The 25035-nt window shown below is 59.3% G+C and overlaps 1 protein-coding gene across 3 annotated transcripts in view; it reads right to left on the reverse strand.

Moving 5' to 3' along the window:
- ABLIM3 (actin binding LIM protein family member 3) overlaps positions 1-25035 on the reverse strand; it is a 35191-nt gene that overhangs the window by 1933 nt on the left and 8223 nt on the right. For 2 of the 3 annotated variants that reach the window (XM_015293686.4, XM_046900521.1), the window contains exons 2-19: positions 12942-13079; positions 11241-11424; positions 11035-11147; positions 9398-9524; positions 9076-9169; positions 6349-6436; positions 5907-5965; positions 5626-5697; positions 5130-5285; positions 4650-4679; positions 4284-4413; positions 3521-3619; positions 2355-2405; positions 1785-1793; positions 1101-1235; positions 822-886; positions 517-664; positions 265-294 (exon numbers count right to left, since the gene is read on the reverse strand). In XM_015293686.4, coding sequence (XP_015149172.1) covers positions 265-294; positions 517-664; positions 822-886; positions 1101-1235; positions 1785-1793; positions 2355-2405; positions 3521-3619; positions 4284-4413; positions 4650-4679; positions 5130-5285; positions 5626-5697; positions 5907-5965; positions 6349-6436; positions 9076-9169; positions 9398-9524; positions 11035-11147; positions 11241-11424; positions 12942-13079 — 1728 coding nt within the window. Of the gene's footprint in view, positions 1-264; positions 295-516; positions 665-821; positions 887-1100; positions 1236-1784; positions 1794-2354; positions 2406-3520; positions 3620-4283; positions 4414-4649; positions 4680-5129; positions 5286-5625; positions 5698-5906; positions 5966-6348; positions 6437-9075; positions 9170-9397; positions 9525-11034; positions 11148-11240; positions 11425-12941; positions 13083-25035 lie in introns of all 3 variants that reach the window. The other variant, XM_015293685.4, reaches the window with a different exon arrangement.

The following is a 25035-nucleotide window of genomic DNA, read 5'->3' on the forward strand; positions in this document are numbered from 1 at the left end:
AACTCACCTGGCTCTGCTTCCTTTCCAACTCCTCTCAGTGTGTTTCTCCCCCAAATCCCCCTCCCATGGCAGCCCTCCCTCCTCCATCCCAATAGCCCCTTTCAAAATCTTCTTCCCTTCTTGCTCTGCCCTGGCACAGTGCAGGGCTCCTTCTTCTCCCCACACCTCCCCAGTCCCAGCATGGTTCTCTGGGCTCAGCTTTCAGGCTCTGGTCTCCACAGCTGGGCAGGACCATGCCCCAAGGATGAAGGCTGGTACACTCACCGCTGTCAGCCAGGTAGTGCATCCGGGGGGCTGCAAGGGAAGCACAGCCCGGCTCAGAGGGTTGAGCACCCTGCACCATGCAGAGATCCCTCCCCCATCCCCTGGTCCTTCCTGCGGATCCCCAAGCATCCCCACACACTCCCAGCCCCATGAGAGCATGGGGACTGCACAGAGCCTCAGGGGCCTCCTGGGTGCACCTCCCGTTCCCAGCACCTTCCCGCATGGGATGGAAGGACGGACAGTTGTGCTTACAGCCGTTGAGGGAGCCCTCATAGCCGGCTGTGTGCAGGGCTTCTCTGCTGCTGGCAGAGCTGCGGGGTGGGGTCCAGGGGTCTGCGTAGGAGTTGGAGCGCGCCTTCATCTCCTCCCTCAGGATCAGCCTGCCGATGCCGCTCTGGATCTGGGCATGCAAAGAGACGGTGATGCCAGTGGGAAGCATCCCAGGGCACGTGGCACCTCCGGGCAATGAGGTGACACACGGACCGCTCTGTGCCTTCCTGGCTCACGGCCACCCTCTGTGCCCACCCCACCAGGCTGCAGGCAGACACACCGCCCACCTTGTGCATGCCCCGCTCATAGCCATCCTCTTCACCTCCTGATGAGAACCGCCGGGCTCGGGGAGCTGCAAGAAGACGTGGGGGGGGGGGGTCAGATTGGGGCACAGACAGGAGACAGTCCCCAAGGCATAGGAATAGCCAAACCCCAAGGACTGCTGGGATTTGGGGGTCACTCTAGTATATATCTCAGCTCAACCCCATCTTTGGGTCTGGGTGCAGCCCAGCGTGATGCCCTCTCAGCGGGCTTCCCATTCCCACAGTGCCGCCGATGGCTGTTACCTTTGGGGGATCCCTGGAAGGACCAATACTCTGACTCAGAGTGGTAGTAGGGGTCGGGGGAGTAGGCAGGGCTGTACTTGGATGACTGTGCAATGTCCTCACTGGTTTTGCTTTTGGTGGCTGCAGAGATGTTGTCTGCAAAAGGAGAATAGAGAGCTGTAACAGGGATACCACATTTAGAAAAGTTCCACGCCAGGAGGAAAGCAAACCCTTCTCTCTTCCCAGCACTTCGCGACAATCTGTGTTTGGGACAGTTCAGAGCAGAGCTGGAAATAACCCATTCTCAAATGTTTGACACCTCCTGGAGACAAGGATGCAGTGGCAGACAATGGTCACCAGTGCAGGGTCTGGCACTCCAGCAGCCTCAGTGCCAGCAGCACCATGTCCCCACGCTGTCCCCTCTCCAAGGGCTATGGCTGCACAGGCACACAGCAGGGCTCACACAAGAAGGGATGGAAGAGGGCACAGTCCCTCTGGGGAAGCCAGTGGGTCACCATGGGGAGCAGGGGGGTACCCCAGCAGCTGGGGAAGGGGTTCAGCCCCAAGGCCTGGACACTTGTAGGATAGGCACTGGGAACATGCATAGACACTGTCCCCTTCCAGCCACCCTCGATGGCTGTCCTGGGGACAGCAGGGGCAGGGAGGTGCAGGCAGAGCCCACCACCCAAGCACAGGGTACCTCACCGACAGCAACTACTTACAGCAGCGGTGCAGGCAGACAGCAAGGCAGTGGGCAGGTGGGAAAGGGAGCCCGCAGAGAGAGAGGAGACACAGTTACTACTTTGGGCAGCCGCAGCCCAGCTACACACGCCAGCAAGCAGAGAGCGCAAGCCCAGCAGAGCCACGAACCACCCCAGGCTTCCTCCTCCCCAGCCTTCTGCACCTCCTGGGTGCATTTCAACCTGCAGCAGCCATCCAGGATGGGCTACGTTATTCCTGCAGGGCTCTCCGTGTCTAACTGTAAATAACCATCTGCAGTCCTTTACATGGGCTGCTCTGACTGCTGGTGTCACCCTCATCCCCTCTGCCACCCCCCCATGTCCTCACTCCCCATCCCAAGGATGCCCCATAGCTAGCAGCCCTCCCCTCCACCCTGCTCTTTGCAGCGTGCCCTGATCTGTGCTGCTCAGAGGGGAAGCAGCAACACCAATCCCATAGCCCTGTTCCCTAACTCCTGCCTGCATCTCCCACCACGCCCCTACCCAACGCCCACACCGAGAGCCACCGTGCCCGGCTCCCAGCTTGCAGACTGACCGTGCCGCTTGTAGATGGGAGGTTTCCTGTAGATGTTGCTCTCACCAGCAGCTGGATAGAGAAAGGGAAGAAAGGAGGAAAGAAGCATGGAGAGGAGCTCAGTGCGAGCTTGCAGCGAGGGCAGGACGGCGGTCCTGGGAGGAGATGCTGCCCCACAGCAGCATTCAGTGCAGCCCCAGCATCCAGCCAGATCCAGGCTGGATTCCACCGCAGCTGGGCAGGTGGCAACGCATGAGTGCCATGCAGTGAGCGCCCGGTCAGCATGCACCGCGGGGGGGCACAGATGCACCACCGGCCCTGCCAGCCTGCAGCTGGGCACCATGGGGGAGAACACCTGCGAGAACCACCTGCGAGCTACCTGGGGCACAACAAACTCAGCCAAAGCCTCTTTCCGCAGCAGAGAGAGAGAAGAGCCAGCTGGGAGGGAAAGCGAGCCAGTGCCTGGTGCCAAGCTGGTGGAGGGTTGAGGGGGCCATCCATAAAGCACCGACCTGCTGGGTGGGGGGATGGGGTGGGAGTGTGGTCAGGGTGTCCTGGTGGCGCAGGGTGTCTCTGGGTGCTGGAGGTCCCATGGTGGGACACAGTGGTGGGAGGTGCCTGCAGCGGGGCAGGGGATGGATGGTGCTCTGCCTGCTTCCCGCCCACTGCCCCCCCTCTGACCCATCCCCTGGGGCTCTGGGAGTGGGTGGTGGCCCTTACCTGGTGGCCCCCTGCAATCCCTGCAGAAGGGCAGCAGGCAGCTGGCAAGCCCAGAAGAACCTGGGGGGAGGGAGCGGCGGGCCCTATGGGGAGTATAAAATAATCATCTGTAAAGGGGAAGAGCAGAACGGCCCCTGGCTGACACGCATTGCTTTGTGGTCCTGGGGGAGCGGGCAGGGGGATGGCTCTCTGCAGGGGCTCCTCGAGGTGTGCGGGTGGAGGAAGGGTGGGCGCGGGGACAAGGGGACAAGCAGACACTGGAAGGCTCTGAGACATTTGGGTGGTGATGGGGAGGAGGAGGGTTCAAGCTGCAGGTCCTGCTTATGGATGGCCTCTACCGGGGTAGATCCTGCTGCCAGCTGGCTCTAGGCAGGCGGCGGAGCTACGCATGCAGCACACAGGGGATGGCACATGCGGGCATGCGACACATACGGCGCTTCCCCTGGGCCAGGGGCTCCAGAGCCTACCTGGAATGTGGAAATGCTTGGGTGCTTGGTATGAGGTTGGAGTAGAAGACCTCACATCTAACTGGCTATAGTAGGGGGAGCTGCGCCCGCTCTCTGTGCCTATGCGGTGCCGAGCAGAAGCAGCCATGTGACCAAGAGAAAGAACAAGAGGCAGAAGAAAACAGGTGTTAAAGGCAGCGGTGTTAGAAGAGCAGGGGATGGCCCGTGTGGTGAGGTGACAGGGTGATGTGGCCCAGGATGGGCCGTGACGGAGCAGATGCCCTGCATCTTCTGATGAAGGCAGATGTGGTGGTGCCCCATTGGCAGCACCATTGGTGAGAGGAAAGCTGTGCACGATGATGGTGAGTGGCGCAGTGCAGGGATGATGGAGGAGGCAGCACCGCCGGACACACTGCCTCGGGTTGTGCCGTGCATTCCCATTGAGCTCCAGATGCCAGGAGAGCGGGCAGACACAGTGTGCTCCTCTCCAGCTGAGCTCTGCAATCCGGAGCAGCGCTTGCAGCATGAGTGCTCCATGCACAACCTCAGAGCTACCAAGCCAGCCGAGTGCGGGCTGCTCTCCTTTACATTGTGCTGGACCTTGGGGCCACTTCCATCCCCAGCTCAGGTCTGAGCCCCCTCAGCCTCTCCTTATTGCTTGCACAGAGAGTGGCAGAACCGTAGGGTGCATGCAGCACAGTGGGTCACCACCTGCCCCCACCGCTCCTCCTCCGTCCCTGGCCAAGACCAGCAAGGTCCCCAAGGCCACAGCCCAAATCCTCACCTGAGCGGTAGAAGTGGTGGGGGGACCTCGGGATGGTGGGGGACATGCCCTGCCGGCTGTAGGTGGGGGAGTCGATGTAGCCGGGGCTGGAGGCTCGCCTCTGCCGGATGTCAAAGCTCTCGTAGATGTCCTGGGGACAGGGAGAGACGTGGAAGGTTAGAGCTGAGGGTGAGAGATAGAGGTAGGCATCCTGTGGCCGAGGATGCTGTTGAGTGCACTGTGTGTCCAGTTGGGGCTGGACAGGAGCAGGGGCTGGGCCCCGCAATGGGTCCCTGCGTCCCCCCACCTTGGGCTGGCGCCGGGCAGGGGATGCTCAGCACAGCCCCATGGTGGCAGCAGGGTGATGAAGGCCTGCAGTGCCATTACCTGCGAGTACGGGGAGAGGGTCCCCAAGGACTGGAGACAGCGGGAGGCAGGGAGGAGAGACAGAGAGAGACAGCGTATGGTTAACGGTGGTGGCCACACAGCAGCTTTGTTTCCCATGCCACAGCCCACTCGGTGAGAGCAGATTCGTGACCGCTGTTGGGGCAGATGGACTGGGGGTGACAAGCCCTGGGACTAGGGACGAGAGGGATGTGGCTGCAGCACATTACAAAGCCCCTGCCAGGACTACCTCAACCCTCCCCCCTCTGTGGGATCCGTTCAAATCCTGTCCCTCTGTGCCCTCATGGGACATCTCCATGCCACCTCACTCTTGACAGTGACTTCAGCGCCTGCTGATGGGAAGGAAGCCTTCGGGAGAAATCCCCTGTCCTGTGTGCCCGCAGGGATCCCTGAGAGGTGAGTGAAGCCCCATGCCATGTCCCCAGATGGGGGTCCGGCTCTGGGCACATCCCGGCTCAGTACCTCCCCATAGCTATATCTCTCCAGCGTCTCATCCGACGTGTATCTGTGATAGGGCTCGTACGAAATGAGGTCAGGACGCTGCACTTCGTAGATGGCTTTAATCTTGGGAAGAGCTGCCAGGTCTTTGTAATTAAGGATCTCATTATCCACTTTAGCCTAGGGAGAGGGAGAGACAGAGACAGAAAGGACGGAAAGGGAGAGAAGGAGAGAGGGAAGAGGAAGATGGAGCACATAGTACACAGAACCAGCACGTGGAGCAGGAAGAAGAGGTGAGCAGAGGCAGCAGAGGGACAGGGCAGAGGGGATGGGATGGAGGACAGTGGGACAATGTCCCTCTGAGTGCTCCCTATGTGCCAATGGGGAGAAGGGCCGTGACTCGTCCGTGCTGTTCCCAAACACAGATGTGGGAACTGTCACTCTCCCTTCCGAATAGCCCCAAACCCATGGCCACAGCCTCAGTTCTGCCCCGCGGGGATGAGGTCAGGGATCTACTTACGCAGATGACTCTGTTGGGGGAGCCGATGCTGGAGCCGGGTGGTGAGATGGAGGTTTCTGATGTCCTTCTGTGCTGTGGAGCCAAAAAGAAAGGACAGGTGAGAGCCAGGCAGGTCGCAGCCAGGAGCAGCAGGCATAGCATAGTGCTGAGTGCTGCTCAGGGATGAAGCTCGTGCAGGTAAGAAACCACCCCGGGCTGGGGCAGTGCTCCCGCAGCGCCCAGAGACTTGTGTCAGCACTTGGGACCTGCAGCTTTTGGAGAGGCCTCTGACTGCCACCTACCTTCAGCTTCTTCTCTGCCCGGGCTGCCTGCTTGCAGATGGGGTGCCACACCTCAGAGCCTGGAGTGCAGAGGGAAAGTGCCTGAGCTCTGTGCACAGCTGCTAGAGATCACCCAGCTGCTGTGCCTGCACGTCCCCAGCCCCATCCTGTCCCTGCACATTCCAGCCCTGCCACCTCCTGCCCCTGCCCAGAGCCTGCTGTTCCCCAGTGGGATGTGGCTGTGCTGTCCCCAGCTGCACTGAGCTGTTGGTACCAGAGGTGTGCAGCTGGGAGTGGCTCCTATGGGAGCTGGAATGAGCTCCTGCCAGAACCAAAGCAGCTGAGCAGAGACAGAGCCTCAGATGCTCAGTGTAACCTAGACGAGGGGGAGGTGGGACAGGTGGGAAGGGGTCCTGGGGTTCCCTGCACTGGGCACAGCCCCCATCACTGCAGCAGTCCCTACCTGTGAGGTACATCTCCTCTCCTTCGGTGAACATCTGGTGGCAGCGCACGCAGCGGGCACAGGTGGGGTGGTAGTGCTTCCCACCCGCCTGCAAGGGAACAGCCTGAGTGGGGCAGGGCCTGGGCATGCCTGGGGGGCAAAACCTCAGGGGGAGCAACACAAAGTGGAGGAAAGCAGAGCGTGTTTCATGCAAGAAATAGACCCAACCTGCAGGTCTGGGAGCCCTGGCTCAGGGCACGGCCTCACCAGACACTGTATTCCTGCAATAACCGGGGTGATTGAGGGCAGCAGAGGGAAGATGAGGCTCTTGCTGATAATGGCAATGGCAGTGACAGGGGGAGCTGGGAACAGTTTGAAGCAAGGAAGATCAATAGAAAAGTCTGACGCGAAGATTAGCGAGAAGTGCCGCAGAGAAGAGGTGGTTGCCCATAAAATCAGCAGGGAACTGATCCTCCCAGCGCACAGAAGGCAACCAGCAGCTTCCCCCCTCTGATTTGTGCCAAGAGGGACCCACCATCACTGTGTCAATCGGAGGATTCAGCTGTAAGCTGGGAGGAAAGAGACTGAAAACAATGCAGCTAAGCCTCAGCTCCTAAACACCAGGGCCAGTGTATGTGCAGTTCCATATTTCCCATATGGGAATGGGACTATGGGCTGCTGGAGACAGCTCAGGTTGGAGACACATTCCCCCGACTGGCTGATGTGCTGCTCCTCCGGACCCTCTTGGAGCCAGGATGTGCTGCAGCCAGGTGAGGTCAGTGCTTTCAGACCTCTCGATGGCTCAATGTGCTGACACTAAGAAATAACACACACATCTTTTCCTGTCTGGTCCATACGTGCTGCTGCGGTAGGCTGGCAGGGAAGTGCAGCAGACCTGAGCACAGGGGGAGCACGGCCTCATCCACCGGGGAGTGCAGAGCCTGAGCAACCACCCACCTCTCCAAAGACAGCCATCCCAGCTGTGTGCATGCCTTGCCTCTCCGATACTGATTCACATTACAGCTCATAAGAGGGTGGCAGAGGCTGTGGGTGGCGAGATCTGCTCGTTATCACTCGGGAACCCTCACAGGCTCATTAATCATTCGTGCCTGGCTGCACAGCTCCAGCCCTTCGGAAAGCCCAGCAGCTGATGGATAGCACGGGAAGGCTCGTTAAGGCCTCACATTATTTAAAGGCGCCCTTTTCATTCCATTCTCTGCCGGAGATGACGATTGGAGCCCCTGGCTCCTGGGGGAAGCTCTCAGGCAGGCACTGAGTGGTGCCACCCAGTGCTGCCAGTGGGATCTGAGCTCAGGAAGCTCTGCCTTCACCCCGCTCCTCTCTGGGGTTTGCCAATGGAGCGCCCCGTGCTGGGCAGCTGGCCCACAGCAGCTGCTGCAGTGCTGAGCTCACGCTCACAGCAGCCAGTGCTGGAGACTGGAAGTCAGCAGAAAGAAGTCCTGGGCACGGGCAGCTCCTGAAGAAGGATGGGAGGAAGATGCCGGAGAGCCCTGGCTGCAGCCTCACAGGAGGTTCCCTGGCCAGGCCTGATGCTCTCAGCTCAGCTAACAGGGACTGGGGAGGGGTGAGCACTTCTTGTGGGTGACCCAGGCTGGAGGCGCCCTGTCCCAGCTCTCAGCAGGCTCCAGACCCCTCCTCCAGCTGCTGCCTGCACCACTGCTTCTTCAGCTCACAGCACCTGTGCCTGGCTCACTGCAGAGCCGTGGTACCCCCGGCTTGGGGATGCTGTTCCCCATCACTGTTCTCTGGGGTGGCAGAGAGGTGGGTGCAGTGCTGCCCTGGGAGCAGCTCCCCTACCCAGCAGGAAGGTCTCAGCAGCAGCTGCACATGCTTTCAGCATTACTATCTCCCCATCCTGCCACAGCCCAGCTCCACGGCAACACCAGCGGATCTAAAAACCACAGCATGTTTTATTCCGACATCTTTCTCTCTGCCTCCCACCTTCTGACCCTTTGGATTACAGTCAGGCTGGGTTTTCCAGCCTTTTATCCCCTGCAGATATTTGGGTAGGAACAGCAAGCATGGCTGCATCCTCTACTCCAGGAGCAGGGGCTGCAGAAGGACTGGCCCTGAAGGACCTCTCCTCCCTCAGGCAGCAATTCCCACCTGCCTGTCTGCTGCAGGCTGTGCAGCTGCTCCATTGCCTCAAACCAGCGCCATGGCCACCTGCACTCATCCTTGCTGCTGGATCCCCATGAGATCCCTGCATCCCACAGCAGCTTGGCACAAGCAGCTCCTGCTGGCCAAGGTTTGGCAAACGGGCAAAGCCACCTCTGGATGTGGCCAAGGACAGGAGCCTGGGGAGGGGAAGGAGGAGGCACAGGGATGGCTGGGTGCTGCAGCCCTCACCTGGGCGGGTGGCTGTGCTGGATGCGTTTCCAAGGCAACCAGCAGGCTGCAAAGGATGTGCTTGCAGGCTGGGGATGCTCTGGAGACAGGTATGGTGGCAGCTGGTTAGAGCTGGAGTCCCCATGTGTGGGGCACGTCCAGGGCACCGGGTGCTTTGGTACCAGACCCCAAAGGTCTGCAGTGTGGTTCTGCTCCTCCTTCTACTGCCACACTCCAGACAAAGGTGTCCACACACACACTGCAGGGACAGCCACAGCCCAGACAGAGGAATGATGTGATGAGGGTGACGAATCTCCCACAGCTCCCCAGGGCACACACTTCTGGGTGGGACTGTCCCTCTTACAGCCCAGGATAGGTGGCTGTGGCCCCAGGACTCACCTCCAGGACCCTGCCGCTGATGTACCGGTCGCATGTCTCACACTTGATGCCGAACTGTGCATGGTAGTCAGACTCGCAGTATGGGACTCCATCCCTTCAGGAGAAGGAGGAGATGGATGAGGCAGGTAAACCAGGCCCAGAACACCTTGCACTGCCAAAATCCCATCACATATCTGAGTCACCTGCTCACTGCTTTGCTGCTTTGCCCCCCATAGCCAGGTGCCCATAGCCAGGTACCCACAGCGGGCTGCCCATAGCTGGGTGCTCACTGCAGCCCCAGCAGCCAAGGACAGACCAGCCAAGCTCAACCAGCAGCACTCACTTGCTGATGTACTCTCCAGTGAGGATGATCCCGCACGTTTGGCACTTGAAGCAGCTGACGTGCCACTGCTTCTCCAGTGCCAGGAGGGACTGGCCCTGCTTGATCTCCTCCTTGCATCCTGCGCAGTCTGGAGTAGGGGGGCAAAAAGAAGGGGGAACGGATGAAACCTCTGCTCTTGGGGGATCATCCCTTCAGCACAGATGGGAAGATATCACCTGCCCCTGCCTGTCCTCAGAATGAGCTGGGAGGAGAGTCTTTCTGCTGGGGTTGGCACCACCACGGCACCGTCCGGGGCTCTCTGGGGCTGTGCTACCCAGGGCTCCCATGGGGCAGAGGGATGGGAAGTGCTCAGCAGAGCAGAGCAGAGGAAGGGCTGCGCTCTCCATCACTGCATCCGGCCCCACCGTGGTATTTACGAGACTCCCTTCCTTCCCTGCTACTCTTGGCTCCTGCCAAGGCTGAGAGCAGGAAGCACATGGGCCTTGGACCCCTGACCTTGGCTTCTCATCCTCTTCTGCCCCGGTGCAGCAGGTTCCATGGGGTTGCTCCTTAACCCTCTCCTTGCTGCCCTCCTCCCTCCCGAGGCACTGTGCAAGTAGAGCAAGGCTTTCTGCCCAGCCTTGGGCAGTTCCACACCAAGCTCTTGCCCACAGGGCAAAGCTGGGTGAGCCCCTGGCAGAAAACAGATGGGGCAGCTCAGCTGAGCTGGGATCTGGTCCTTCTCTCACACAAGTGCTGTTCGCCTGGTTTTCAGGTTGCTCCCCAAGCTGGGGTTGCAGGAAGAGGCACAGCACTTTGCTCTCAGGGCTGTTCTCCTACAGAGCATAGCAGCAGCCCCCAGTGGCAGCCCTGCAGAGGCGTGCCTTCCCTGCCATTCCCCTGGATGGCAGTGCCAGGGCCCCAAGGCACCATGCATCTGCCTGCTGTCCGTGAACAAAGCGCAATGCCCTTGGGTAACCCCGCTCCTCCGGCTGCGAGCACTGGCTGAAGGGGTGGGAAAGGAGGAAGCTGATGAGAGGCCGAGCACATGGCTGCCCTTCCCCTTCCTATGGCCCCGCTAAGGGAGGCAATGGGCAGCCCTTGGCAGCTCATCCGTGGGGCACAGGGTGGGGATGGAGGAAGGTAGGGAAGCCCTGTGCTGCACCTGGGCTCATCAGTGCAGCCACATCCCCAGAGTGAGGGCCAGCCAAACCCACCCAGTGCAGCCTTTCCACTGGTCCTGGTAAGTTTCAAGTCGGTAACAGCAACACAAGGGAAGGAGCACAAACAGCCTCACACAGGGACAAGACAGCACCACCCACCCAGGTCACACACCGGGCAAGGGAGTTTCCGAAACCAGCAGTGACCTGCAGCCCTGGGTGGAGATGAAGGCCGCTCTGCTCCTCCTGCCAAACCTCCCCGAGTGCTCGTGCCGTGCTGCATGCCAGCCCCAAAAGCCCCTCCCATCCCTGAGCACCGGCACCTGTGCCCAGCACCACCCCAGTGATGAAGGGAACAGCTATAACCCTGCTAGGGGACATGGAGAGAGGCTTACAAAGGAACATCAGGGAGAGTGCACGCAGCCCTGTCAGCCTGAGGAGCAGCGCCCACAGAAGCCCCTGGGGGTCCCTCACATCACACCCTGGTGGCTGACTTACGGCTGGGCCCGTGGATCTTGATGGGTTTGGTGCTGATGAGCGAATGGGAGCAGTTCTGGCAGACGCAGTCCTTCCCGCTGAACGTCACCTTGTCCCCAATGGGGAACGGCTTCCTGCAGCCGAGGAGAAGGACAGGGACACGTGAGATGAAGTGGGGGAGCAGAGCCCCCAAACCAGCGTGCCCCCACGTGTGCCTGACGTCCCACCTGCAGGTGCTGCAGACGAAGCACTTGGGGTGGTAGGTCCTGCCCAGCGCCGAGATGACCTCCCCGGTGATGAAGTCCCCGCAGCTGTCACAGCGGGTGCCGTAGAGCTGCTGGTAGTCGTGGGTGCAGATATACTCCTGGTTCTTGAAGAAAAAGCCCGACTGGGCCAGGTCGCAGCCGCACACTGCGGGGGGGACGCGCAGCCATCAGCAGGGGGTTCGGCCCCGGGATCCCGGGGGCAGCTCGGGGTGCGTCCCCCGGCTGCAGCGCTGCGGGCACCCCGCAAGGCCGGCTGTCCGCGGGCATCGCGGAGGGTTCCCCGCTGAGACCCGCCCCAGCACCAGCAGGTGTCAGTGTTGGGCCGCGCGGGTGCGGGATGGGGCTCCCGGAGGAGCCGCTCGCACTGCTGTTTGTCCATCGGTACCCAACCCAGCCCCGCTGCATCCCCTCCGGTGGGAGATGTGAGCGGTGCACAGCCCGTCAGGGTGATGCAAGGAGACACGGCGAGCCCTGCTCCTTTGTGTCATCTCCCTCCTACGTCTTTTCCATCTACGCAGACCCCGGGAGCTTCATACTCCGGGAGGCACAGCAGGGACAGCACAGGGACCAGCTCCTGGGACATGATGTCCATCACCCATCCCACCAGGTGATGGGGTACAGGGCAGGCAGGCAGCCCCCAGCCCTTGGGTGGCATCGGGAAGCAGAAGGAGGAACACGTGAGGAAGGATCAGACCCTGTTTGCTGTGGGACCCAGAGAACATCCTCGCAGCTGTGCCACGCTCCTGGGGACACATGGGGACAAACCTCAGGGCTGGCACGGGAGCTGGCAGCAGCCAGTGGCAGGAGTAAGGGCTGAGAGGGAAGGTGAGACAGGAGGATTTCCTCTCATTATTTATTCCCTTTCACTCCCAGAGCAGGCTATGAACTGTGCCAAGCTCTCCAGCAGCTCTGTGCCCTTTGAAGCCAGCGGCTGTCTGAGCAAGCAGCTTCCCTCTGCTCACAGACACCAGAGCTGGAGGAGGGGGGGGAGCTCAGCATGGCCTCTGCACATTGGCCCCCAGGGCGAGCCAGGGCTATACAGAGTGGTGACGGCCCCAGGGGACTGTCCCCTCCTGCTGAGCCCTGGGTGCCCGGGGGGAGTGGCAAGATGATGGCCAAGGGGACAGGATACGCGCCCTGCTTAGCACGGGGTGCTGTGAGACCTTTAAAAGCCCTGGTAATGAGATGCTTTACAATGCACAGAACCAGCCGCCGGCCTGCTGGAGAGCGGCTGCTATAACAAATGTGCTGAGGAGCCCTGCAGCCTCGGTTCTGGGCTGTTGGCTTTTATAGCTCCCCGGCTCTGTTCTTGCACCTGGCCTCTGGGGACAAGCAACCTCTCCCCTCTATTTACACGGCCTCCTGGGGCCGTTGGGTCCTAGCTGAGCACAGAGTATCCGTGGCACCCTGAGCACAGCTGTGCCACGTGCCTGCCCTGGGCATCTCCCCTGCTACAACTCAGCTCAGCCAGGCTGGTGGCACCCCCTCATCCTCCTCCTGTTGACCTGAAGGACAGAGCAGCCCCCCCCCTCCCCCAAGATATATTCGGTGGCATTCACTTAGCTCACAGGGAGCGGCAGCTCCAAGGTGTCAGCCACCCCTGCACACAGCCTGGTGATGCTGGCAACACTCAGGGACACTGCGAGTGCTGCATCGTCCTACCTTGGCAGGTGAAGCAGCGGATGTGGAAGTGGTTGCTCTGGACACGCACCACCTCGCCCTTGCAGGTGTCCCCACAGCGGTAGCATTGGATGACGGTGGAGCCGCTCCCGGCCGTGTAGGGGTTCTGTTGGTAGGGAACTGCTGGCAGGAAGGAGGGAAGGGAAAGTGGGAGGAAAAGGGTCTGTTAGCATTTGGGACATGGCCCGGCCAGGCATCACGGCACTGACAACCCTGCTATGGACAACAGTGCTGCTGACAGTCATCAAGGGCAGGAACTGCATGGAGCAGAGGGGCTTTCTGCTGGCTCAGCACAGCCCCCAGACGTGCACTCAGCAAATGCTGCAAGGAGGAGCTCCTGCTTTCCCTGCTCCACCTGAGAGTGGCAGCTCCGGGCTGTCCGTCGCCGTGAACAGAGATCACAGCCAAGAAGCAGAGCACTTGTTTGCTGAGAGTTCAGAGAGCAACATGCAATTTGGGCAGCCCAGCTATTAAGGGGTAGGGATTACAAAGGGCTGGCGGCTTCATGACCAGGCACTGCGCTGCGTTCCCAGGAACAGTGGGACAGAGGAGTGCACTCATTGCAGAGCTCTTCACTCAGCGAGGGGCAGATCGAGTAACGGGGAACAGAAACAGCCCATTATGGGTTTGTAAAGCACGGAAAGAAAAGTCAAGGTGACATTAGAGATGGTCTCACTGTAAAAGCCCATCTCAAAAAGGCCAAGTGCCCACGGACACGGTGCCCTGCACTGACCCCGCTAAGGGGGTTCCCATCCTGGAGGGGTGTCCAGCACAGCAGGAGTCACAGCGCTGGAACATCCCCCACACACACGCCATGCTCACACTGTGCAGAACAAGGTGGGAGCTGAGCCCTGGGACACGGCCATGGCAATCCACTGCCGGAACAGCAGTGGGGGGAGCGGGGCGGCGAGAGGCTGCAAATGAAATTAACACTTCAGTAAATAATAATAATAAAAAAAAAAAAGGGGGGGGGGGGGGGGAATAGGTGTCAGAGAGCGCAGGCATCACTTGTTCGGGGCTGCTGGTCTCCAGGGGAAACTTCTCTGTGGCCATAGCAACGTATCTCTTGCTGGGAGGAAAGGAAAAGGGTTTGAGGACAGAAGGGCACCCAGTGCCGCATTGTGGCACCAATTGGCACCCATCGGCACCCGCAGTGATGTGCCAGGACGCAGCTCCGAGCCCCACCGCCACCCTGGCACTGCCTTTGTTCGGAGCCGAGCGCAGCGCTCCTGGTTTGGGATTAACCTTGGGCTCATGCTGGAATTATTCACTGGGAACATTACGGCATTGTTTCAGCGGGGCCGTGCCTGGCTGGGAGCGGCCCCACGCAGGAAGTGTCACACATCCCCGCGGCTCCGTGTAGGGGACAGCTGAGCGGGGCAAAGCTCATTACACCCAAATAATCCCCTAATAATGTAAGTAGCATTAGTGGCCTCCAGGCTGGGATCCAGCAGCCGGGGCGAGGGGGTGGGCGCTGCCTGAGGAATGCCATAATCTCAGCCCGGTTCGCTGCTGTATAGCAGGACACTGAGCTGGCTCCACTTGGCGATTAGTGCCGTCGTGCTGCCCAGGGCTGGGGCTGCTGCACGTCCCTTCTGGCACCGGACTGGCAGACCACAGCAGCAGCGCACCACGCGTGGGCACGTGGCAGATTTCTACTGATCCGGATTAAGGTGGCACCTCCGGTCAGAGCCCATTGCCCTGCGCTGGTTTGGCTGCATGCAAACAAGGGGCTCAGAGCCCGCGCTGGGGGGGAGACAGCGCCCCCAAACAGCACCAGAGCAGCTTTGTGCCACCCCTTCCTGCATGGCAGCACACCAAGGTGCATTGATAAAGATCCACCATCCTTCAGGCCAGCTCCTACCCCTATCTTCCTCTCCCTGCCTGTTAGGTCTTCTAATTGTTAGGCCAATTAAGCAAGCGCTGCTGCAGGTGGGTTCTGTACCATGAGCAATAGGTGATGGGAGGCTCCCACCCAGCTCAACGCTGTGTTTGCTATCAGTATGTTTATGAGATAGCATCTCTGCAGGGGGATGGAGAGGGCTGATGTAATTAATTACCATTAATGAATGCTCGGACTGTGAAAAAAGTAAAGCATTCACCCTGTAATTCATAACCAGGTGGGTGCTGCTGGGGCTGCTTTGCAACGTGGGGATGTGTTGGCACTGGGAGGGGTGACTGCAGCTGGGCATCCTGACCCTGCAGTGCTGCAGCCCGGGGGTGGGTGGAGGTGAAGGTGAAGGTGAAGGCCAGGCTGGGGCCGGGCAGCTCAGGAAGAGGAAGGCAGTGTGCCAGGCCAGAGACATTGAGGCTGAGGGGTGGCAGTGAGTGGCCAGAAAGGAATTCTGCTGGAAGCGCCGGTGCTGAGGGAGAGGTCGGGGATGCACTGTGCCAGCTGGGCTGGGGGGCATGAAGGAGATCCTGTGGGGAGATGGGAAGGGAGAGGCAGCACCCTGGGAATAGGAGTCTGTGCCCCGAATCCCCTCATCCTGCAGACAGAGCAGGAGAGCAGTGGGAGGTGAGGTGCGGGATTTCCCCTCGCTGCAGGAGCCCTGCTGCCCCTGTGGGGAGGAAGGGTGGGAGCTGTGGATGTGAGTTTCTCATCATGGTGGGGCTGAGGGCCCGTCCTGTGGTGGCCAAGGGTGGGAGGAACTCGGCCACGGTTGTGAAAATGCCGTGGGAGGAAGGGAGGGATGAGCTGGGAGCCAGGCGGTGCCGTGGGTGTGCTTGTGTCCAGCTCTGCTGATGGGGAAGGGCACTTGGGCTGTGCACAGCCTGGTAAGGCACAGTGCAGGTGTGTGCACCCCAGCTACGCTGCCCCAGGACCCAGATGGAAGGTCACCAAATTGCCTTGAAATAGCCGGGGGGCTCCAAGCACAGCATCATTAGGAAGTGCAGAGTGTGGAGCAGGTAGGGCTGGGATCCCAGCGGCCATCTACAGCTTACAGTGAGTCCTCAGTGTGCCACCACCCTAATCCAGCCCTAATCAGATCACGGCCAATTACTGATCCACCTCCCCTACACTGTCCCCCCGCCCCACGTCACCTCCCTCGGTGTGACATAGGACATAAACAACATGTGGGTGCCAAGGGTGGTGGCAGCAGGATATGGGACGTGGGTGTGATGGATGGGGATGGGACCTGCTGTGCTGCTCTGTTCCCCAGATCCCAGCCCTGGGGGTCTCCAAGGTAATGTGATGCTGCAGCTGGGAAAGGGCAGCATGCTGTCACCACCATGGTGTCACTGCTATGGTGTCACTGCTATGCTGTCACTGCTGCTATGGGTGACACAGGTGGCACCAACCTCATGCTAGTGGCAAGGGCAGAGCAGCACCATGTGCCAGGTGGGAGCTGGCCTGGGGGAAACACTGCTGCCACCCTGAAAAGAGAGGAGGGAGGTCAGGCACTGCAACGGTGTGGGGGGGGAGAATAAGGGGGAGAATAAGGAGAAAAGGAAATAGGACAGAAAGAAACAGGGGAAAGCAGACAGAGCAGCGAATATTCTGGGCCCTGCCTGTGCAGCTGAGTTAGTTCCTGGCTGCGTTCATGGAAATTATTCTCTAAACGTGAGTGCTGAGGAAGCTGGCGATTGTCCCCCGTGCTGACCCGGCCCCGGCCTGCAGGATGTTTACTTCCCTGCCAGGACCGGGGGAGCCCAGGGACCCTCTGCGGGGTCAGCCCAACCTGCAGGCAGACCCCCAGCACCCAGGGACGTGGGCGGTGCTGGGTGAGGGGCTGCTGGAAGAACCCACTGCCAGGAGCACTGATGTCCAGATTGCCAAGAAGGAGAGGAAGCAGCTGTTGCTCTGGTTTTTGACGCTGCTGAGAAACATGAGGACCTCGATGTGGGGCAGCACAGCAAAAGAAAGCACTCGGGCGCTTCCCTCCCCTGACCCTGTGAAGAGGACACCCCCAAATGACCCCGGGAGCGCAGCTCAGTCCCAGCCCCACAGGAACACACCTGTGCTGGCAGCCCCACACCGTCACCACAGGGTCACGGTGACACGGGCACACCCAGAGCACCGCTGACGCAAACATCATCCTGTAAAGCAGTCCCACGGCTGCTCACAGGTTGAACACGAAGCCCTGGGAGCACCATCCCCACTTCGGACCCACACTGCTCCCCCACGGCTGTGCACAGCTCATGTAGGTGTGTGTGCCCGCAGTACCCACTGCTTCGCTCCCATCCCCACCAAGCACTGCTGGGGTCCTTTTTCCTAGCCAATACTTGTTCAGCTTGTCATGGCAACCAGAGCTCCTTGAACTGCCGTTGCAGCCTGGTGCTGCCGCACTGCTCGCCTGCAGGCATCACAGCAGCAGAGAGCCCCATACCCTGAAACTGGGTGCTTTTCGTCCCCCATGGGATGAAAGCAGCTGCTGCCGCTCACCCCTGTGGAAATGGGGTGGGAGAAAGAAAGAGACCCCCCTCCAAGAACCTGGGGTACGATCTCTGCAGGCGGGCTGTGCATCTCACTGATGCTGGCACGGTGTCTGCACCGAGCACGGCTGTGGGTACGCAGTACTCAAAGGGGAATTGGAGGCTCCAGGAGCAGCAATCAATCTCCGAAAGGCACAGCTTGAATTTCACAGTAACTATTTAATTCCTCTCCCTATTATCCCTGAGAATATTTTAGCAGTTCTTGGTGGCTTGGGGAGAGGAAGAGAGAGGATAGATTGCATTTTAATTAATAATGGCTGAAACGCTTCGCTGCCCGGGGCAGGAGCCGCGGTGAGCCTGAAGCAGGGACTTACATTGAGTGGGAGGGGACAGCACAGCGGTCCCTGGGTGACAGCAGGTGGCACGGAGTCCTGCTTCGGGTGGCTCCGAGCAGGAGCAGGGATGCTGCACTGAAGAGCCCAGCAGCAAGGCGGGGGAGCAGTGCTGGCAGTGGGCTGGGGGATGGGGGCTGGCTGCACGCATCCCGGGACACCGCCTGATCTGATTTGCTCCAGCTGAAGAGCTGGCAGCAAAGCCTTCAGGCTGAACCAGAAGAAATGAGGGAGCGTTAGGCCAAGCCTCAGACATGATGTGGATGTGCATGTTCAGCCTGCCAAAAGGGAAACAGAGGGAAACTGCAGGAGCTGGTGGGAGGAGAGATGTGAGGGCAGGGCGAGGCTGCAAAGGGAGTCTGCAGAGGGGCCTTATCGTGGTGCTGCAGCCCAGGCAAAGCCTCTCTGCCCAGCACCTACGGGCAGAATCTGCTGGAAGAGGGTCACTTAAAGACAAGAGTGCAGACATGGCACGGGCTGGCAGGGCTGGGCAGACAGCTATCCATTCAGGCAGCTGTTGAGAAAAAGAGAGCAGGGTGAGGCACATGTGTGTGAGGCAGAGGGAGCGCAGTATGCATGCATCCCCAGGGCTGAACCCAGCACACACGCACTGCCCGGGGCTCCGCTCGCCTGAGTGGAAGCTGAGAGCACCGTGCAATGCCCCGAGCAGACAGCGGCACACACACATCAGCCCTTCACTTGGGAGGCTGTGAGAACACCGGATTCCAGCCCAGAGAGCCCAAACAGGCTTCCCTTGAGGGATCGCCTCTGGAAGCAGAGGGCTCGGCCACCCTTCAGGAGCAATAATCAGCAGGAGAGGCACGGGGGGACACAGAGGGACAGGAGCCACCACGTACCCAGCCCTGCCGCTGCCCAGCTGCCACCACAGCTGGCCCCGCAGATGTGCAGTGCTCCCCAGCTCAGCACTTCGGGCTGCAGGAAGGTTTGTTTGAGGCGGACGAGGAGGGATCCCCGCTGCAAAGCTGACGATGGAATTTCATCCTTACATCTGGTTCAGCTTAAAAATCTTGCCCAGGCTGCTAGAGATACCACTACATTGTGTGTGAGCGCGGGGGAGCGAGGCGGATGAGTGTGTCCTGCACTGATGATACACCACACATCCGGGGCGTGGGGGGCTCCATCTCTGCCTGCTCCCCAAACGGGCTGGGGTCTGCACCCCGAGGTGGGCACAGAGACACGAGGGTGACCTCGGTGGTCCTATGTGTGTATCACCAGCCCCCTCCCCACAGCTGTCACCCCCTCTCCTGCCTGCCCAGGCTGACGGTGACCATGAGTTGGCCCACAGGGAAGCAGCCCAGGGCCGGCCGGAGCCCATCACCTCCCCCGGATTTTATTCATGAGGCGTGACAAGTGGGTGAGCTGCAGCAGCACAGCACTCACCCAGCAGCTTCTGACAGCGCCTTGGCTGGGGACGGAGCCCAGCCCCAGCCCACACAGTGCTATTTTCTGCTCTCGGTGCGCTGGGCAGGTTTGGGGTGTCCACGTGCACAGATGCCCACGGGTCCTCCAGTCAGGGGCTCCAGATGTGCATGGTGGAGACTGAACTCGAGGAGTCGGCACCAGGTCGAGAGAAGGGCTGACACAGTGGAAGAGCTCAGCACGGCCCCTCGTGTGCACCGAGACAGCCGGGACAGAAAGGAGCTTATTGCTGGCTGCTGCACGGGGGGATTTTCTGTTTGCTGCTGTGTTTCGTATTTGCGGCTTCCCGTATGGAAATGCTTTTTCCCTTTAACCTCCACCCACGAGCGCCATGGATTTTGTTGCAGTTTTCAAAACATATGGTGCGTGCATCAAAAAACATAAAGGATGCTATATTTAAAATATTACAAAGCGAGCCAGGAGCCAGCAGTTTTTAAACTGGGGCAGTGTCTGAGAGCGAGAAATGAGGGGATTTAGGATTCTCTAACCCAGAGCAGAGAAAGAGCCGGGTCAGGTGAGCTGGAGGCAGGCTGATGCCCACACCTGCCCCTGCTCATGGACCGTGTCCCAGCACAGCTGACGGCTCAGCATCTGGATGCAGCCTGGAAGGCGGCTGGTACGTGATGCTCGAAGAAGACAGCTCTAAACTGTAACGCGCTAAGCTAATTTCTTCCCGTTTCTTCTGCGATCTGCTGATTCCCTGATGGGCTGAATGCCTCCTCTATTACTCCGCTAATCGCTCCGTGCGTAGCATCATTTATCTGGCCAATACAAGCACTGCAAGAGAGATGAATTCTTGCTTTCTGCAGGCACAGGGTAGAAGGCAGAGCCTCCTCCATGTCATCGCTCCAGACACGGAGCTCGTTCCCTCATTCTGCAGAGTGCGATACGCTCATTTGTTTTATTTTAGACCGTATTCATGCCGGCATTGTAATTCCAACCTGGGAGACTGCGTCACAGCCAGGGAATGAGGGGTGGTGGATTTGCTATTTTTAACTCCTTCTACTCCAGGGAGGGAACTTGAAATCAAATCTCCATCCAGACACACCATATAGGTATTAATGCAACAAAATGGAAATTCGGACTGGGGGTGACAGCTGGCAAAACGAGCGTCGGCGTCACAGAGGGGACACTGCCCATAAATAGGACACACCAAAGGGGTGTACGTTACAGGGCAATCTCACTGCCACCGCTGCGTGCTCAGAGGCTGACGGCTGCAGAGCAGCCGCCGCGCAGCCAGTGCCATTCCAGGGGATGAATTACGGCTCAGGGTTGGCAGCACAACGGCACCAGGAGCTTCCCCAGCAGGCTCTGCATTCCTCTCTCCGCTCTCGTATCCCAGGAAGGTGCTGTCTAAAACAGCTGGGATTTGGGAGGGGCGCTCCATAGCCCACAGCTGCGGGGTGAAGGACGCTGCCACATCCCTGCTAAGCCACCAAACCACGGCAGAAGAGACAAAGCACACCTGCAGTCATTCGGTGTGGACATCCCACAAAGGCCACGCAAGCCCCCTCTGGACAGGGGCTCAGCACAGCCTCCGCGTGGTCCTTGGTTACATGGGCAGCACAGAGGGTGTTTACTGCCTTCCTTAATCTATCATAATCCCCGCACTAATTCCGTTGAAGGTAGCAAATGGAGCCTTTAAGTGGTCATAAAAAGATTGCCCCCTCTGCGCAGCTTGGCGGGACACCTGGCTGTCTCCTGGTGTCCGTCTTCCCCACCCCATCCTTTGTGCCAGGCGTTATGCTAAAGCTCCGTGGGACAGAGCATCTTTTATAAACTATAAGCTCAGGCCCTTGCAACCGCAGAGGTGAGCAAGGACAGCCAGAGCAGCAATGGGGAGGGCCACGCTGCTGCCCAGGTGAGGCACAGCCACGCGGGGCTCTGCAGGGCTCCTGCAGCTCCCATGCAGGCTGCCGGCGTGCATCAGCCTCGCCTAAAGCTGTTAGCCTTTATCTTCTGCCATGTGTTGGTTGCAGTTGGCCGGAAGCAGAGCTTTCAATATTAAAAGACAGCAGTTTTTGTTCTTTGTGCCATCTGTATGTTTGTGTATTTCCCCTATCACCATAATTTGCAAGCTGGGCTCCAGCCAGGCTCAGGAAGAGATCTTAGTAGACATCTTCCCAGCAATTCCAACTGCTTCATCGTTTCTTTTATGGCTCCCCTAGCACGGTCCCCTGTCACCAAGGCTGTCACAGCTCCAGCTGCCCCCACTGGCATGTGGCAGGGGCAGGCAGGCTGTGCTGCAGGGAGCATTGGCTTCAGCACCCAGGGTGCAGGTGAGGTACAAAACCCGATGGCAAGAATGGCAGCAGAGGTGTGCACGCTCCTGCCCAGTCAGTCTGCGTGTCCCCTGGTAGATGCCATGGAGAGGCGGCCCTGGGCTCTGCCTGAACAAACCTTGTCCTGCTCCCTCTCCGGGGTGCACACCACCACAGTTCACTGCATGCTTTTTGCAAAACACAAGGCTGAAATAAATCACCATGGCCCCAACGAGAAGCAGTTCACGGCTGGAATCTCCCTGCAGCTCCAAAGGAAGCTGGCCAGGACACATCCTGCTAGCTGGGGCCAACTGCCTCGCCCCACAACAGCCCCCGCTTCCTTCCACTCTGACCCGGCCGCTGCTTGAGACATCCCTGCTGCCGGCCCCGGGGTGGTCAGGGCCCCGCAGAGCCCCCCCGGCCCTTGGTTTCCATCCAAGCCTTGCTGTGCGCAAGCAGAGAGGCAGCAAGGGTTGGACTGGATGATCCTTATGCGTCCCTTCCAACTCAGGATATTCTACGCTGCTGCTCCCCCACTGCAAACCCAGCACAAAGAACAGCAGGGGAAGGGCTCTGCGCGTCGATGTTTGCAGAGCACTTGTGTTTGTGCAGCTCTGCCAGAAGGATGTGCTCGGATCTCCTTGTAGGACCATGGGAGAGGAGCGCTGCCACTCTGCCTTGGCAAAGCATGCTCTGGTTTCAGGCTGGCTGATAAACAGACTTGAGCTCCATACACAGACAGCTGCCTACGGCAAACAGCAGGACAGAAATCTACAAGCAAGTTTGGCAACTTTACGTGAATTAAATGTGCATTTAATTGAGATTTATAAGGGAGGTTGCAATAGCAATTGATTATCAAAACCAGATTATGTATGGGGACTTAGCAACTATACAGGAGATTAATGTTGTTTCCAGAATAAATCCTCAGTAAATATATTTTTCCCCCAGTAACCAGCTAATAACACGTCACCCTAATTATCTCATGAAAGGGGCACAGAAGCTTTGACAAACGCTGAAAGAAAATGTTGTCTGCAAAGCAGCACCAGAGACACAAAACACACTCTGCTTCCAAGCCGTGGCTCAGCTCGTGTCCCAAAAACCAGAACACAGCTCGTGAAGAGACACCTGCCCACGCTGGCCTTGCCAGCACCCCTCCCATCCCCTGCACCAGGAGCTGCACGGCCCCATCCACACCAGCAATAACCACTCCATGCCCCGCTCCATCCCTGCCTGCACAGAGGATGTGCCGCAGAGGTGTCGCCGATGACCCCACCCTGGCAGGAGGGGGTGGCCATCCCTCCGAGGGGCAGAGGGCATCCTGCTGCTCCCCAGGGCCGGGGTGGGCGCAGGACCACTACTGCAGGATGCAGAGATGCTCCGGCAGTCGTCATGGCAACGCCGGTACACAGCCGGGGCGAACAAAGCTGATGGAGGAAAAAAGGGGAGAGAGGAAAGAAAGGGGGAAAGCCAAAAAGAAGGAAGGGGAAACAGGTCTGAGGTAACGGAAGGAAGGCTGTGGCAGGAGGGAGCGACGGGGAGAGAAAGCACAGGGATGTGTTGGGGAGGAGGAGAGCTGCCTTTCAGTGCTCACCTTGGGATGACCTCTGGGGATGTGACCCAGGGCGTGCACTGAGCTATACCACCGGGCTGGTGCCCATCAGCCCCCACTGCAGCTGTCTCAAAGGGTCCCTCCAGGGTCATTCCCCTGCTGGTGGCCTGAAGCCATGCTGTAGGACATCCTATACAGGTACCTGGAGGCACTGCTCTGCTACAGAACCAGGAGGAGCCCTTCCCACACTCTGGGACAGAACCCCACACCAGAGACATCCTTAAAGCAACAAGTACTGAGAGCCTGGGCAGCTGGCTCCAGTTCTTCAGCACCTCCCTCCTTCCACCAGCACACAGGGGTCAGCCAAGCTGTGGGTCTGATCCCAGCCCCACAAGGGTGGGCCATCTCCACAGCTGGTTGTCAGAGGAGTGATGCTCTCTGATTGTGCTTCATACCCCCAGCTGCATTCCGGGCCCCCATGTGCAGGACGTGCGGTGTCCATGCTGCTGGGACAAAGGGGATGCTGGGTGTGAAGGGGACAACGTGGCAAGATGAGGGAGCAGCACTGCTGAACAATGAGCTCCCCTAAGTACACGCAGGGGTTTGCACAGACATCATCTTCCCCTCCTCCTTCCCACACTCATGCTCTCCTTGGCTTCTGCATACGCCCAGAAAGCGACTTCAAAAGGCAGGGGGGGGCTGCCAGCACGAGGAGCGGCGGGCGGGCAGACACGGCTGTCTGCTGCTAAAAGCCCTCAGTGCCTTTCATCAGGGCCTGGAGAAAAAAGGCAGAGAGCCTCTGCTGCTGGGGCTGGAGGCAGACAACCAAGCCTGGCATTGGGTGCTGCTGCCCAGCAGCACTGTGCTCCCAATGGGGACTGCCCCCTCCCACTCCGACAGAGGGAATCCAGCTCTCCCCATCCCACCTCTCTGCATACAGACGTAAATAAATCCATCTGTGTACAGTAAGCATCAGAGATCCTCTTAACCCTCCACGCTCTCTGCTCCAAGCTGGGCTAAGCGTTGCCCGTGCAGGCAGGGGAATGGTGATGCTGTCCAGCACAGCCCAGGCCCAATGCTCAGCGTGCCCACACCGAGGTCACCGCTCCCATCCCTGAACACACCAGCATGGCCCGCCTGTCCCTAGAAGCCACCTTCCAGCTCCTCATTAGTGCCAATTAATGGGCAGTCATCGTGCCCAGCAGAACTGGCATTTTTCAGGGAACAAGTCCCCTTTCATGAGGGATAATCAACACGGGCTTTGTTGTGCGTGCTCTCAGCTTAAACGAGCCAAGGACTGCAGCCAAGGAGCAAAATTACATTCTGAATCAGACCCTTTGTGCCACCAGAGCCATGTGGGACGCCAGGAGCCAGGACAGCCACAGATGACCTTTCAGTAAGGCCTCAATTCACCCCATACCTGAGGGATGCTCTGGGACACCCCTCACACTGGGACACTCCCACACCCACACCTCCCCCTGCCCGCACCCCAGGGGCTCACAGCATCACTGGGTGCAGTGTGGGGTGCCACCACGTTCTGGTGATGGGCAGGGTGAGGACAGCACCCGCCTAAGCTGGGCTTGGACTGCAGCTCCTCTGCTACAGTGCTAAATAAAGCTGTGAGCTGCAGACCTCCAAAGGAGAGCAGCAGCAGACCCTTTGAGAGAGGGCAGCATAGGACCAGGGAGCACACGCTCTCCAGCTTCCCCAGTTATGTGCCTTGCTGATGAGGGGAACAAACACATATGGGAAAAGCAACCATGGGGGAGCAGGGCTAGATGGCCTGGATGTGACAGGCTGGCACATCGGACAGAGGACTCTTGTTAGTGCTGTTTTCCTGCTGCCTGAGTGGGGGCACAGCCAAGGAATGCTTCCCAGCAGCCTTGCCTGGCTTCACAGGACTTCAATTGCCAGAGGCAGGACAGGAGGGCAGCAGCAGAGGGGATCGGGGAGGATAGAAGGGTGCTGATGGACTCTGCAGCAGGACGAGCACCATGCGCTCCCCAGGACAGAGAGCTCCTGCCATCCCATGTCACAGGCAGCAGGACCCCAAGTGT

Source organism: Gallus gallus, chromosome 13 (genome assembly GCF_016699485.2).
Source record: "Gallus gallus isolate bGalGal1 chromosome 13, bGalGal1.mat.broiler.GRCg7b, whole genome shotgun sequence".
Taxonomy (NCBI): Eukaryota; Metazoa; Chordata; class Aves; order Galliformes; family Phasianidae; genus Gallus; species Gallus gallus.